The 14,625-nt window shown below is 48.5% G+C and overlaps 1 protein-coding gene across 4 annotated transcripts in view; it reads left to right on the plus strand.

Moving 5' to 3' along the window:
• Nucleotides 1-14,625, plus strand: part of Mcph1 (microcephalin 1) — a 193,111-nt gene that overhangs the window by 23,026 nt on the left and 155,460 nt on the right. For 3 of the 4 annotated variants that reach the window (XM_005334356.5, XM_078030761.1, XM_078030762.1), the window contains 4 exons: nt 2,860-2,974; nt 3,671-3,781; nt 6,216-6,311; nt 8,765-9,859. In XM_005334356.5, coding sequence (XP_005334413.2) covers nt 2,860-2,974; nt 3,671-3,781; nt 6,216-6,311; nt 8,765-9,859 — 1,417 coding nt within the window. Of the gene's footprint in view, nt 1-1,641; nt 1,781-2,859; nt 2,975-3,670; nt 3,782-6,215; nt 6,312-8,764; nt 9,860-14,625 lie in introns of all 4 variants that reach the window. The other variant, XM_040292039.2, reaches the window with a different exon arrangement.

Raw genomic sequence — 14,625 nt, forward strand, 5'->3', positions numbered from 1 at the left:
GCAACCCACCCCTAGAAGACAGGGCTTCCGGAAGTATCTTCCAGAGTCGTCTGTCACGCTGGTGATCCCGTCATCTTCTTCGCGTGGTGTTTTGGCACATTATAGTTCATCTTGGCCCATGACTACTTTGATTTATGAAAAGGGGAAATCCGTGGTTGACCCAAGTGGAAAACTAGCAGTTGCTGACCTCGGGTGCTTCAGGGTTTGCTTAGAACTCAGTTTAGACCTGTACCAAAGGTCTGTGTTCCTTGCAGAATCTCAAGAGCCCAGTGCAAACGCATCTGAGTGTGAAGAGCCCTTCATTATTACAGGAGGTCTGCCTCACAGCCAGCGTTGAGGACACGGCCTCAACGTGAGTCCAGTTCACATTTGAACTGCAGCCTCTTCAGTTTTTGACTTGTTTCACAGTTTTGAGGGTAGCTTCCTATGAAAGTGAAAGCTAGACTAGAATCTCTGCTAGAGACTTGAAGACTTTGTCCAAACTGAATCGGGCACACGTGAATGGCTCACTTCCTAGAAATGAAGCAGCCGTGGCTTCTCCAGGTGGTACGTGATGGCCTCTATGCACCCGGTCGTCAGGGCAGTGGTGGAATGAGTGTGGGCTGCGTGCCCAGCAGTCTCCCAACTGCGCCAGGGGAGAGAATATCGAGGAAACCCCGATAACACAGATATCTGTTGATGCCCCTTCTCTCTAAATAAGCAACTTTCAGTTTGCGAGGGTCCTGGAGGACCGCCTCAGAACAGACGTGTTGCACTCGCCCGTGAGCTCTGAGCCTGGGGCTCTGCAGCTGTGAGTGGTGGTTGCGGGGTTGCTTTTGCTTTTCCACTTGAGAGTGGGTCTCGATGGTCTGCCATTGAGGTCCTTTGTGGAACTGTCTCTGCACCGTGGTACACAGCGTGGATGGATGTGCCTCTCCCCAGGTCAAGTGTGTTTAGGTCATTGTCAGCCTCTGCAAAGCTTTTTACTTGTGGGATGTGTTTGAGTTTTATATCTCCAGATTGGATACCTAGAAATTACTGGCTCAGAATACACATTTTACATTCTGTTAGAAGTGTATTTCTTGATGCTGATCAATGCTGGATATGATCTTTGTTTGCTGATCTGATGCATAATGACTGCTCATATACTTGAATTCTGTCTAAAAATAAAACTTTCCTTTTCTAAATGCAATTGCAATTTTTATTTTTATCCTAGGAATTGAACCCAGGGGCTTGTTATCACTGAGCTACATCCCCAGACCTTCTTATTTTTAATTTTGTAACAGGATCTTACTAAGTTGATAAGGCTGGCCTCAAATTTGCTAGCCTCAGCCTCTGATTAGTAGGTATGCACCACCGTGCCCGTTTGTAATTTGCAAATTAAACATGACTTGAGACCTTGTTTGGAAGTTCTCTGCTTTCGTCCATGTCAGTTCTACTCCTAGCCTAACAGTCTGGCTTGCTGATCAAGACATACCAGGACTGTTTCTGTTTTGAGCCATTTATTGCATTATCTCCTCCCTCCATTTGGAACATGCTTCTCCCAAATCCATCCACACCACTTGGTTTCCAGCTTCCTGAAGGCTCTCTGTGAATGTTACCTTCTCCCTGGCATCTCCTCTGACACCCTGCATGCTGAAGCTTTCTTTCCTCTGGTGCCAGCTCTCCGGTCCCTGTCTATAGAGCTTGCGATCTCTCCCACTGCAACCGTGGGGACAGATGGGCTTCAGTTACCAAGGATTCACAGAAGCTCAAAGTAACAAAGGCTCCAAATCTACAGAGCACCTTGGAGCCAGAACAGGTAGAGCCTGTCCTCTGCTGCTTAGTTGACCCTATCCCTTGTAGAGTCCTCTGGGCAAGCCATTAGTCCCTGGTGGTAAGCAGTGTCAAAGGCTGTACAGCCCTTCTCTGCACTGTGTGGCCCTACGGTTACAGAGCAGCCTCCTCGGGGCACTTCATGCTGTGCAGCCATGTGTCTGCTGAGGTTAACCTCCGGCACCTGGGAGGTATAGTTTGAGCTGTATTTGGTAACCATTTCTTACCAGAAGTGCAAGATTCTTGATCCAAGGATCTTTCTGGGTAACAAGGCCAGTGCCAGACACATAACATTGTCAGTAAATGATTGAATGCATTACTAAAAGTCAGATCCTGAGAAGTGTGGGCATTAGCCTTGAAGGACTAAAAGCAGTTCACGCTAAGACTAAGGAAGTTGACTAGGTTCCACGTCAGCTAGTTGGGGCTGTGGCTTTAACCTGGAGAGCTCGGGTGCAGGGCAGAGGGCAAGTTGGGATATTCATGGGATTCTGGGCTCAAGAGCGGAACAGAAGGGTCAAGCCAAGGACAGAAGGCAGCAGGAAAGTCGGAGCTGAAGTGGTCTCAAAGGGATGTCTGTCTCCTTTTTGTTCAAGGATGGGAAGGCTAGAAAGTTAGCTGAGGCTTTGGATCCCGGGTGTGAGATTCAGGTGTTGGTGAGTAGTTAGGATTTGGATTTCACTGGCTGAATGGAGTTACTGTGGCTTAAGGCAAGGAGGAAAGACTAAATGATTGTTTCCTTCTTTAGTTATAGTAATACAATACAAAGTGATTACTTTATGTCATGATTTTTGGAGGGAAAATGATGTGAGAATAGCAAAAAATATGAAGAAGCTAGTTCTACGAATTTTCGAGGAAAATGAGTGCCGAGAGCCAGGAAACACTGCATGGTACACAGCCTTTCATTTAAACTCTCAAATTCTGTCTCTTTTAAAGTTTCCAATTTACATATATGCAAAAAATATTAGTGATATTTAAAAGATTATATCAGAAGCGTATGGGAAAGAGTGTTTCCTATCTTAAAACCAATTGTGATATGGTATTGATTTTTATGTCCCCTTTCCACAGCGTAAGTGTATGCAGCCCAAAGATTTTATTCCTAAAACACCAGAAAATGACAAAAGACTTCAAAGGAAATTTGAGAAGATGACTGAAGAGCTACAAAAGCAAAAGATGACCCCAGGTAGGCCCAGCCTCAGGCAACAGCCCTGGCCCTGGGTTCACTCCTGCCCGGTGGGCCCAGGGGCCACAAGTAAGACCGAGTGGCCTTACCCTAGGAAGGAGCACAGAGCTGATGTGGGGCCTGCTGGGAGCCCAGCAGACGTCAGGGGCCAGCAGGGTCTCCATCGTTTACCAGATTGGTGGAACCTTTGGGAGCAACCTTGCTAAGCCTTGTTGAAACAGATTGCATTGGTTTGTCTTCTTATTGATATTAGTTCTTATCTGAAAAAAGCAAACCTTAAATGCTGTATCCTTCTGGAGTTGGGAACACCAGACCTGCTGCCAGGGGTGGCTGTGTTGAGCTTGTGAGCTGGGGTTCCTGGGAGCAGCTCTGGAACCTGGGTCTACACCACGTGTAGGAGCTCGGTTGCTTTCAGCTTTGCAGCCTCTTCATGGCCGTGTGATTCCGAGGTGTTTCCTCATCTTTAAGTGAGGACGCGGGGTCTGAGGTAGGTCTGCTGATACCAGTGGGTGCTGTGCCCATCACAATGCCAGGGTATGGCCTGTGCAGCTCGGTGCCAGCCAACACTGCAGTGGCACCCATCCGTGTTGGCGTGATGCTGAAGGAGAAGGCTGTGGGGCAGGATTCCTTAAAAGGAGTCACATTGTGGAAATGCAAAGCTGTTTTCTTGAGCTTACATTTAATTTTTGTTGTCAGATAATGACTCATCGATGTATAGTCCCACAACTCGAATTAGTGACCACCACAGCACAATGGAGAAGAGATTACGAGACATGAAGGAGAGGAGGGAAAATCTTTCCCCTACATGTAAGTGGTCTTAGAAAATGAAACTTGGGCAGGCAGGTGAATAATTATGGTGGAAAGTTTTTAACCTGGATATTTTTAGCTTTTCCTGATTTCTAACACTTTGACCTATTTCAGTAAAGATCTTTTCATTGTTTTTTTCCAGAAAGTCTTCGTTAAGAACTTTTATTGGGCATACAGTATCCTCCAGGTTTAAAATCCTCTGTAGTGTCTTGTAACATTTTCAACTAGTTGGGTAACAGCTGAGCACGTTCTAACAGAACCCTGTAGCCAAGGGTGAAAGTTCCTCTTCCTCCAGTTCTGCCCTTCTGCAAGGGGATCTCTGTCAACTCCGTCTGTTTTTCCAGATCATCTTCACGCCATCACTTATCTGTGTGCACATGATAGAGGCTGGGTTTCTGCATGGAGCTGTGATTTAATCTTTACTGCAGTTGGATCGTGGTATATGCATTTTAATTCTCCCACTTTTTGTTATAACCCCACCTGCATCTCTCACAAACACTTATTTTCCTGTGTACTTTGTGTATTTCTGAATATAAAGACAGGATTTAAAACTTGGATAGATTGAAATGACACTTCAAAACTGTGGGGCCTTTTACCCTACACCATTATTTACCGTAATGCTCATTCTCCATGCTTGGAAAACTGGATGGCACTAGCTTCTAAGTCTTTCAGTCTGGAGGTTGAACAACTGTATTTTTGTTAGTTCTCTTGGATTTTTAGTGAGGTTGAATGTCTTCATATGATTGACTTTTTGATTTGCTAATTTTTTAATGTAATCAATAATTGCCTCTGAGTTTTATGTTCATTTGCTTATTATTCTTATGTATGAGCTTTCCATAAAGTCAGACCTTTAACCTGTCTTACTGCACCTGTATCCAAGAGGTTGGTTTTAGCTACATGTAACACAGAAAGAAATAAACTGACTTGGGTTAGAATTGCATTACTCTGTCAAGTCAGAAGCAGGCCATTGGGCTTGAGTGACCTTCTGTGGTGTCCTAAGAGTTGAGGTTCCCACCTTCTGTTTTCCTTCCTTGGTGCCTTTCCATTCCAGGATCTAACTTCAGCCTAGTAAGCTCCAGCCACCTTCCCAGACATGACCGCCCATCCCACCCGATACTCCTGCCTGAGTCCGTGGGCGGGACTTAGCTGATGGCCGCTCTTGGCTACAGCCAGGACTGCAGTGCAGCCTGGGAGACGGTCAGGCTCTGTGAAGAGGGTGCTGTGCATCCAGACTGCCGGGACGTGTGACCACCTACGTGAGCCAACCCGCCTTGGTCTTGACGTGTCAGTTACGTTGTGGAGTGGTCCTGCCTCCCGAGTCTGGCGTGGTTTAAAACTCAACCTGGAGAACTTTCTCCAGGGTCACCTTCCTTCCCGGAATTTATTCTCTTTACAACTATTTTTAACTGGAGAATGAACTCAGGGGCTCTCGACCACTGAGCCACGTCCCCAGCCCTGTTTTGTACTTTTAGAGACAGTCTCACTGAGTTGCTTAGCGCCTTGCATTTGCTGAGGCTGGCTTTGTACTCATGATACCCTGCCTCAGTTTCCCAAGCTGCTGAGATTTACAGGCCTGCGCCACCGCACCTGGCTAGATGACTCTGTTGCATTTTTGTTTGACCAAAGTGTTCACAGAAAAGTATCCTCAGGGTCTCTTTAAAAGACGTTTTTGGGTATAGACCTGAACATGCCTTTGGCTTCTCATCTGTCGCAGTGCGCAGGTGACATACAGGCTACCTTTATTACGTCATTCTTGTTTTGACCAAAACCTCCAGGGCTTCTCGACCCCGGAGCTGCTGGTATTATGGGGTGGGTAATTCTGTTGTGGGACTGTCCTGTGCATGGTGGCATGCCCAGCAACCTTGGCCTCTGGTCACATCCTTCCTGCAGATACTGAGGATCTGCTGGGAGCTCCAAGCTCCCAGTGAGAGCTATGGCTCTGGTAGGGAAGTAGCCGCGGTGAGCTTCCTGTTGACAGGGCTGAGGTCCTCAAGTAGGAAAACGGAGCCTCCGCCTCCCCTTGTTGGGACTCTGATTAGCTTCAGCAAGTTGAGTTTGTTTTCCTTTAAAGGTTTCAGCTGAGCTTTGTGGGGTTTTGAGGTTTTGTTGCTGTGCTGGGGCTCGAACCCAGGGCCTCAGACATGCTAAGCAAAGCCCTGACTGAGCTATGTCCCCAGCCCCTTCTGGTCTTTGATTCTGTGTGATTTCATGCTTTTTAAATAATATGACTGCCTCAGATTGTTCACGATTCCTGTCTGAGAGTTTTGACTGGGGATTTTTGTGGTTCCTGTTTGTATTCAGTCTGGAGTGGTGGGCCTGAGGAGCAAGTTGGTGTGCGTGTGGCATGCACGAATCCATCTCAACTTTGTCTTATCTGCTAGAAAATACTGAAGTTGAAAATACTGAAACCGAGAATGTTTCGTTTTGTTGACAGCTTCCCAGATGACTGAGCAGTCCCATGAGAATCGAGGTAACCCTGTGTCTGCGTGTGAAGCGACATTGAACATTTCACCTGATATTTTGTGTTCAGGTAAATTATTTTCTTTGTGATATTTGAGATTTAGAAATAACTTTCTCGCTTCGTTTCTTATAGTTCCGTTGAGTAGAACATCTAGGTATAACTAGAACTCATAAATTTCACCCCCAAATTTGGTATTGGAATAAATTAAGACCTGAGAAATGCATAAGTTAAACCTCCTTTTTGGGTTCCTGTGGGTTTTCTCTTATGCATTTGTTTCCTTGCTACAGAATCAATTGCTCATCTTTAAAACTTGTATGAACTGACCTGCACACCGTTTAAATAGGCCCGAACAGTCAGCCGAGTTGCTCCTCGTGCTGTTCAGTGGACACGTGGGGTGTGTTGAGTGGGGTCAGCGGGTGTGTGTGTGTGATTCTAACGGGGTCCTGGTTCACTGGGGATGAGGGGTTTTCAGGGCTGCGACTTCTCGGTTGCACTGGTTTTCCTGGATTTCTCATCCATCCCACAAGACGGCCTGAACGATGGCAGTCAAGGACTGCTAATGTCTAGAGGTTCTGGGCCTCCTCATGGAGGCTGCAGCAGTGGCAAGGCCCAGGTGTTGAGCCGTTGGGAGGTTCGGGCCCCTTCCCCTGCCTGGTCGCTCCCTGTCATCCCTTCTGTGTTGGCTGAGGTCATTTGCCCAGTTACCTAAAGTGCCCTGGTTTCCCGCGGGTTGGAAATGGAGGGTGGTGGCAGGGGTCGCGGGTTACCGCTCATGGACGCTGCTCTGCCCAACTTCCTGCTGCATCGGGTCCAGGCTCCCGTCAGCCCTGTGAGTTAGGGCACCACCACACCCACCCTGCCGGAGGGGACCACACGCAGGGAGGCCAAGCAGCTTGTTCAGGGTCCCCGGTTTGTGAGGGGCAAACCCAGGCTTCTGACTTGAGGAGTCGGACTCAGAATGGGTTCTCTGGACGACCCTCACATTGCAAGTTGGCATTTTGGAAAGTGAAGAGCGTATGCACCTCCACAGGCCAGTCAGTGACTTATATTTCCAGCTTCTTCCCCAGAGACGGGTTGACCTAGGCGTAGCATGGCCCTGCCCTACAGACTCTAGGAAAGTTCTTCCTTTGGTTCTTCCTCTGGGGGTCGAGGTGGGCATTAAAGATTGATCCTAGGGGTGCTCTACCATTTTTTTTCTTTTTAACTTTGAGATAAGGTCACATGGTTGCTGAGACTGGCCTCAAACTTGTGATCCTCCTGCCTCAGCCTCCTGAGTTGCTAGATAATAAGTGTATGCTACTGCACCCAACATTGAACTTGGTTTTTAAAAGTAGAGGTGGAGTGATCTCGGAAAGTTACAGCAACCTATGTTGCTTCCAGACTGTAGTCAAAGGGGGGCCTCCAGCAGCCAGCAGGCTGTGTCCACAGCAGAGCCAGGCCTGGGCTAGACACGCCTGTCCTCTAGCAGTCTGTGGCATGGTGAGCAGGACAGTCACCATGCAGGTGTGGTGCACGTTGGTGCCACAGGAGAACCTGGCTGACTAGCCTAGACCTGGCTGCTGCTCAAGGGAATTTTGGAGGATGGATCCTACCCAGAGGGTCCGAGTCAAGGGAAGTGGGGAGGAGTATGGAAGGGTGCAGAGTGTGCAGGTGGTGTGCAGCAGCCCAGCATTGCTCTCGGGGAAACGGCTACTGGTCTCACTTTTGAGTATAAATAGGACATAAGGCCTTTACTGGAGGCAGGAAGGCCGAGGCAAGCTGTGGTGATTGGGGCACTGTTTCCTGGAACTGGCACACGACCTAATCTGAGTGACCCAGGACACTCTACCGCTGAGCCACCTCCCCGGCCCTTTTGACTCTTTTAGACTGAGTTGCTGAGGCTGGCCTTGAACTTATAGTCCTTCTGCCCTGGCCTCAGAGCTGCTGGGATTACAGGTGTGCACCGCCACACCTGGCTGAACTGTATAATGTGGGAGACCAACCTCGCTCGTGACCCTGCTGGGCGATGTGACTTCAGTCACCCATGCTGCTAGACTGCCCCACTCTTCTAGGGTTCGAGTGGCTGTGTCTTCATGCCCAGGCTTGTCTTCCTACAGCCCCGTGGGTGAAGCTACCTGTTCCTTTGTAATATAACCCCTTGCCCTCTTCAGGATAGAATGTTCCATGGAAGTGCCTTGTGTGTGTCCCCTACTCTTACTGTACCCTTGGGTGTGGACTACCCAGATGTCAGTCAACCTGCTGACAGTGGACATCGTGAAGGTAGATTCAGCCCCCTGAAACCTGACCTCTTGCCTCATTTGAATAGCTTCTCAAGAGAGCGTGTGCTCTCTCTTCGGACCCTTAAGGTCAGAGGAGGCATCACAGCGACCCCAAAGAAAATATTTGCCTCCTGTGTGGTTATTTTGCACACCCAGTTAGCCCAGTTTACCTGGAGTGACCCCTGAGCCTTTTAGTGGCGAACAGAAACCCGGCGGTATAATATTTAAACCATTTTTAAAAAGTTAGGTCTTTATGTTTTTCAGATGACTTCTTTGCTGGTGGCTCACGCTCACCTTTGGATGCTTTCCGTGGAGAATCGAGATGTAGAAACCAGGGAAGCCAATCGGGAAGGACTACTAAGGAAACCAGAAGTAATACGTGCACGTCCTCGTGTGTGTTAGAAACAGACAGCACTTGTTCACCAGCTCTGTCTGGTCGCCTCTGTCCCTCAAGCCCTCAGAGATCCGAGAGTCCTCTTTCGGAGGAGGAGAGGAGTTGGCAGAAAGACGCTGTAGGAGAAGCAGTCGCCCCCGACGGGAGGCCAGCCCAGGGTGTGTCTGGGGACCGCTCCACAGCGCCTGCTTCCACGGTGTTGGTGCACTCACGGCCCTGGAGCGCCTCCCCAAGGCGGGAGAGGGCATCCGTGGGCTTGGGCTCACCTCCAGAAGAGCAGGTGAAGAAAAGGAGACTCAGTCGAAAGCCTGTCACGCCCAGGTCGCAGCTCAGGTTGGAGCGTGGCCTGCTGCTAGCCGCCAGGCCTGCCCCCGCCACTCCTGATAGTGGGGAGTCCTACGAGGACTATTTCTCACCTGACAACCTGAGGGAAAGGGGTTCGGAGCAGTCTGTCCCCGGATCTCCACTGCCAAGCCCTGTGCAGCTCAGCTGCAGGAGTCTTTTTAAGAAGAGGGCAAGGAGTTTAATAGAAATGGCTGATTTTTCCTGCATTGGTGAAAGCCCCAGATCGGTCCCTGTGACTCAGCTAACAGCAAAAACTTGCTCCCAACTTCAGAAGCCTGAAAAATGTGCAGAGAACCCGGGTTCCAGTCGCACAGCTGCAGGGGAGACGCCTGCCGCCGAGGACGGCCAGGGGGGCGCGGGCCAGGCTGCAGACGCTCGCCCACGCGGAAGCCCCACGCCACCAGAAGAACGCAAGGGCGACTTGTGTCCCCCCGAGCGAAGCGGGGAGGACGTGAGAGGGTCCCTTTGTGTACAAAGCGGGCAGGAAAGAGGCTCCCCTTCCTCAGTGCTGGACCCTGTCAACGCCGGGTGCTTCACCTCCAAACTGAATTTCGAAGCTGATTATAATGTGGAGAAATCTACAGAAGAGAAGGAAAACCTGCCCACGGCCTATAGCGCAAGTATGTGCATCTTTTTAATATTATGAAAGTCTGTAACATGTGTCCATACTTAAAACCTACCGCATTCTTCATAATTTAAACCGTTCTTCTGACTTTAAAGAAGTGATAAATCTTTAGGGGCGCTTGCTTGCCCTGTGGACTTGTCGGCCAGCTCTTGTTAATGCACTTCCCCAAGCTCTCTCCCTGGTACAGGTGAAAGGGACAGGAGTCCTGGCGGGAGCAGTTGGCCGGGCAGCACTTGTCCTGCCCTTTGTGGGCTCCCTGTGGCACACCAGGACTTTAAAATCTGGGCTCGCACCCGGCAGCTGTTCATATAGCAGGAAATTAGGATGGCATGAGCTGGTGATTCTGCCAAGGAAGGAGGTGTGAAAGGGGCAACTTGGAAACATCAGCCTTTATTTTTGAAGCAGGTTTGGGTGATGTTAACTTTATTCCTGTCTGTACTCTAATTGTAACTATTATGATGACTTACTTATTGAGCAGCATAATAGACTATGTAGAGCGTCAGCGATTGCAGTAGAAGTAGTAATGATAAACATTTGGCACTTCATTGAAAATTCTTGGCTCTGGCCATCCTTACCTAAAGATTTGGGTAAAACCTGAATAAGACTCGGTTGACTCCAAGTTGTTTCTCTAGTGTCCAGTGGTTTTAACCACCATTTTCAAGAGGGAGAATTCACCAGGAGTGAAGTAACCACAAGTGATGCATATCTTCTCCTGGATTATAAATTCTCCAGAATTGTCTCTCTAAAAATATTAATATAATTTTCTATATTTTAACCCCGATATTTATCTTAACATGTCAAATTGTAGCTTGAGCTTAGTGTTTTCACATTGTAGACCCGTGTTGCCTCTAAAGTGGGTGTGAAGTAGTTCGCAGTGGGCTGTTCCGGTGGTCAGAACGCCATGCTCCTCCACCTATGCTCTTCCTGTTTTTATCTAGTGTATTTTTAAGGTTTTGAATAGCTTTTAGTGACAGGCACACATGAATTACATGGAAGAACACTGGTTCCCAGTGTCGATAAGAGTAGAGCAGTCCTTGGGACTGGGGTGTCCCCAGCCCTGAGTGGGAGAGGACGAGGGGCCAGGGCTGGTTGCCCCCCTAGGACTTGGAGACGTTAGACTGTGAGGGTGGGTGTGAGCCATCACACGGGTGTGCAGGCAGCTCCTGTGTCCTTGTCTGACTCGGATGGGAACCGTGTGTGTGCCTGGTGTAGGGCATCTTCTGCAGCCTTGTGCCTCTCTTCATTCACATCATCCCCAAGAGACAGAAATCATCAGATCCTAGGGCAAGAAGAGACTTCCATGCTGTGTAGCCCGGTCGACCCTCTTACTTGGAGAGTAATGGAGACTCGTTGATGAAGTACCTGCTGCCGGCCACTGGGTCTCGGCTGAACCGCCTCTTGGGGGAACCTGCCACTGCAAAACCTTGAAGCCCTCAGTTACATGGACTCGCGTTCCTGCCGCACCGTAGCTGTGAGCAGGAGAGGCGGCCCCCTTCAGACGAGGCCTCTCCAGACCTTCCAGGCTGAGTCTTTTCAGTTCACCGTGCCTTTTGCTGTTTTCAACGTCTCGTGTGTGGAAAGGTTTCAAGAGCAAGTTACAAAGACTCAGTGATAAATAAGACTTAATTGTGTTTAAGATGTTTGTTTTAACTTATAGGCAGTGCACGTGTTTGTTCACATTGTAGTAAAGGCGTTGGGTGAGGTGGCAGCTCTCGGGTGGCACAGGTCACCAGTGCAGAGGTGGGAAAGGGCCAGTGGCTGTTACTGGCACCATTTTGATCCAAATCCAAAGTGATGGCCAACATGAACGTCCTAAGGCAGTTTGCAGGAGCAGGGTGGCCAGAGCAGCCACAAGCCCCAGAGCTGGAGCAGGGGATGGCCTGCGTCCCCAGGAAGAGCAGCAGTTTTAATTGGCTTTTCAGTGTGGTGAAGTCCCTTGGGTGCTTGGAGCACAAGAGTAATCAAACGTGATGTTTTAAGTGGACCCTGGATGTTTTGGGGAGCAGACTGGCTTACACCTATTGCTGGAGGCAATCACTGTTGACCTTGTCCTTCAGGCAGACACCTGAGTGTGCAGAGGGACAAACATTAACAGTCTGCTTGTGCATATGTAGAAATATCCTGTTGCCTTGAAGTTTGTTGCCTTTTTAAGGTTAAAATGCCATATTTCCATGATGGTATTGATATGCTTCATTTTTTTTATTAATCTATATCAAGGGTCAGTAATTTTCTGTAATGAATCAGTAAATATTTTGGGGTTTGTGGGCCAAGTCAAGGCTTGTAGGTACTTGGGCAGATAAGACATTTTCAGTTTTAATGAAACAAACTCTGAGTAGATTTTTTATAATGTAGGGCTATTGAGAATAGAACTCTTTAGGTGGGGAGAATAATATTGAGGCTCAAATTGAGTTTTCCTGTCACAAATTATTAAGTGTTCATTAAGGCTGATGTGTAATAAGACATCTTAATAAGATTTTCCCTATTTCACCTGGGAAAAGGCCTTTGCATAATGGGTTTTGTCAAATTCTGATACCAGTCAGGAGCGAATGATTTTCATGGTGCATGTTTGCTGCTGAGAAGGTATCATGAAATTTGAGACTGCCCCTTTCTGTGCCTTTCAGAATGTCCTTGCAGTACAGATTAGTCAGTTGGAAGTTAGAAGGCAGCTCAGCTGTGCTGGTGGAGGGATTTTTGAAGTGAGAACATCTTTGCTCCTGCATCAGGTCTGGAGAACACTGCTGTAGCTCAAGGAAAATGTCTACAGCAAATTCAGATAGGCATGGAGAGTCCACGAGACGAGGTTTCGGTACGCTGCTGAAGCTGGCCTGGAACTCACGGTCGTCCCGCCTCAGCCTCCTGGGTAGCTGGGGTGATAGGTGTGCACCACTGTGTCCCTGAGGGCCAAGATGGGAAGGCTGCAGAGAAACGTCCCTCCTGCCCGAGGTGCTGACCAAGTCCTTTCAGCCACCTGACATTGGTTTGAACTGCCGAGCTGGGCTCCGACTTGCCTCACTGATGAAGGGGGCAGAAGGGTGCTGTGTGGCCATCTGCAGAAGCGAGTCCTTTTCACACCGCACCCCACTCCTGCCCCCTGATTGGATGCAGATTTCTCCTGTGCCGTGTGATGGGAATTTACGTGTCAGCATTTTGTCTACGCGGGCTATCTGGGCAACCCAGCGAGTCCAGCTGCCAGATTCTTTTTCATAGCTAGTAGTCGTGAGCTATTGGAGATTGATGGTTAACTACTCTTCTAGCTGTCTACCAGGTCTTAATGAAGCAAGTTTCAGGCAGAGTGACTCGGGTGTCTGTTGACAAGCAGAGGAATCGGTCCACCAGAGGGCAGATGTGCTGAAGCCCCAGTCTGTCCCTGCTTGACTGTCCATACTTTATCTGAAAGGTTGACCAGTATTCTTGGCACACGTGTCTGATCTTTTCAGCTACCAGGTATCTTCAGTTAGATGCTTAGGATGCCACTGAGGGATGCCAGCTGTAGCTCACTCTGGATTTCCAGGCTCTGTGTGAGTAGGGTTCGCCCTGGAACATTTAAACCGATCCATCCATTTTTGGAAGCCCGTGAATTTTACCAGTCAAACTTTAACATCTACTGTGCTGATGAATCAGCTAGTGATGTCACCAAGTTCAGCTTACTTGTCACACCCCTGTGGCAGTTAACAAAGCCTGCAGTGTTGGCCTGAAGGACTCTAGAAGCTGGCTTGGAGTATGGTTTGCTAGTGTTGTGGCTGATGCTCTGCTAGTGGAGTGGTCTGGTGGCCTGTGCTGCTGTTGTCACGAGATGCTTCACCTTGCTGGTCTGGTCTGTGACAGATGTCGTGCTGCCTGTACTGACTTCAGGTGGGCGTGGCCCCTGCCTGCCTCTCTGCCTGGGAGGGACCATGGGGTGGCACCCTGTCTCTGAAGGAGTGCCTGCCTAGAGGAGGTCAGTAGGGCTCAAGTTGAGGTTTATTTACATCACGACTGAGAACTAGCGGCAGAAATGCTACAGTCATTGTGGAGGGCATGTATGTATAGAGTGCATAATCCCAAGGCAGAGAATCGCATCTTTACATTGGATCTGCACCACTGAGCAAGCTCGAGAATCCTGGTGTTTTTTAAAGTCGTTAAAATCATCAACGTACACCCTCTTAAAAATTTAGTTAAGGTATTTTGTATGTGCTTTGAGAACTAACCCATCCACTCATAGGCATGTAGGTGTTCCTGTCTGATAGTCTGTACATTTCAGTATTTCTTCATTCAAGAGGAAGTGAGGATTATTGTAGCAAATAAGTGTACATGAATTCCTTAAATACTTTAAATTGAAGAGTAACTATTGCACTTCTGGATGATTCAGATCATCTAAGTATGGCAAGGAGAGCATTTCTCGGCCCTCTTCCCCACAGTCTGCCCCACTCCCTGGGGCCTTAAGCTGCAGGCAGTCTGAACAGCTCAGCATGGGTGTCAGCTAAAACAGGAAGGTTGGCTATGAGGCAGGCAGGCTGCAATCCTTTAACCGACTGGTGAAGCGTTTTCGTCAGATGTTTGCATCTATTATATGCAGGGTGTTCAGACAGATGCAGGTGATGTTAATACGGAGCTCACCTCCCTTGGGAGGTTAGGCAAATAGGAAGGACAGTCAAGCCACTGAATGCCAGGGAATTCAAAAGGTGCAGAAAACTCCCGATGGGAAAATTATGTAGTGTTAAAATATGGGTTCTATGTAAGTTAGTTTTAACTGTCTGGAAGTTTCTGCTTTATAATTACCTC

Source organism: Ictidomys tridecemlineatus, chromosome 14 (assembly GCF_052094955.1).
Source record: "Ictidomys tridecemlineatus isolate mIctTri1 chromosome 14, mIctTri1.hap1, whole genome shotgun sequence".
In the NCBI taxonomy this organism is placed as follows: domain Eukaryota; kingdom Metazoa; phylum Chordata; class Mammalia; order Rodentia; family Sciuridae; genus Ictidomys; species Ictidomys tridecemlineatus.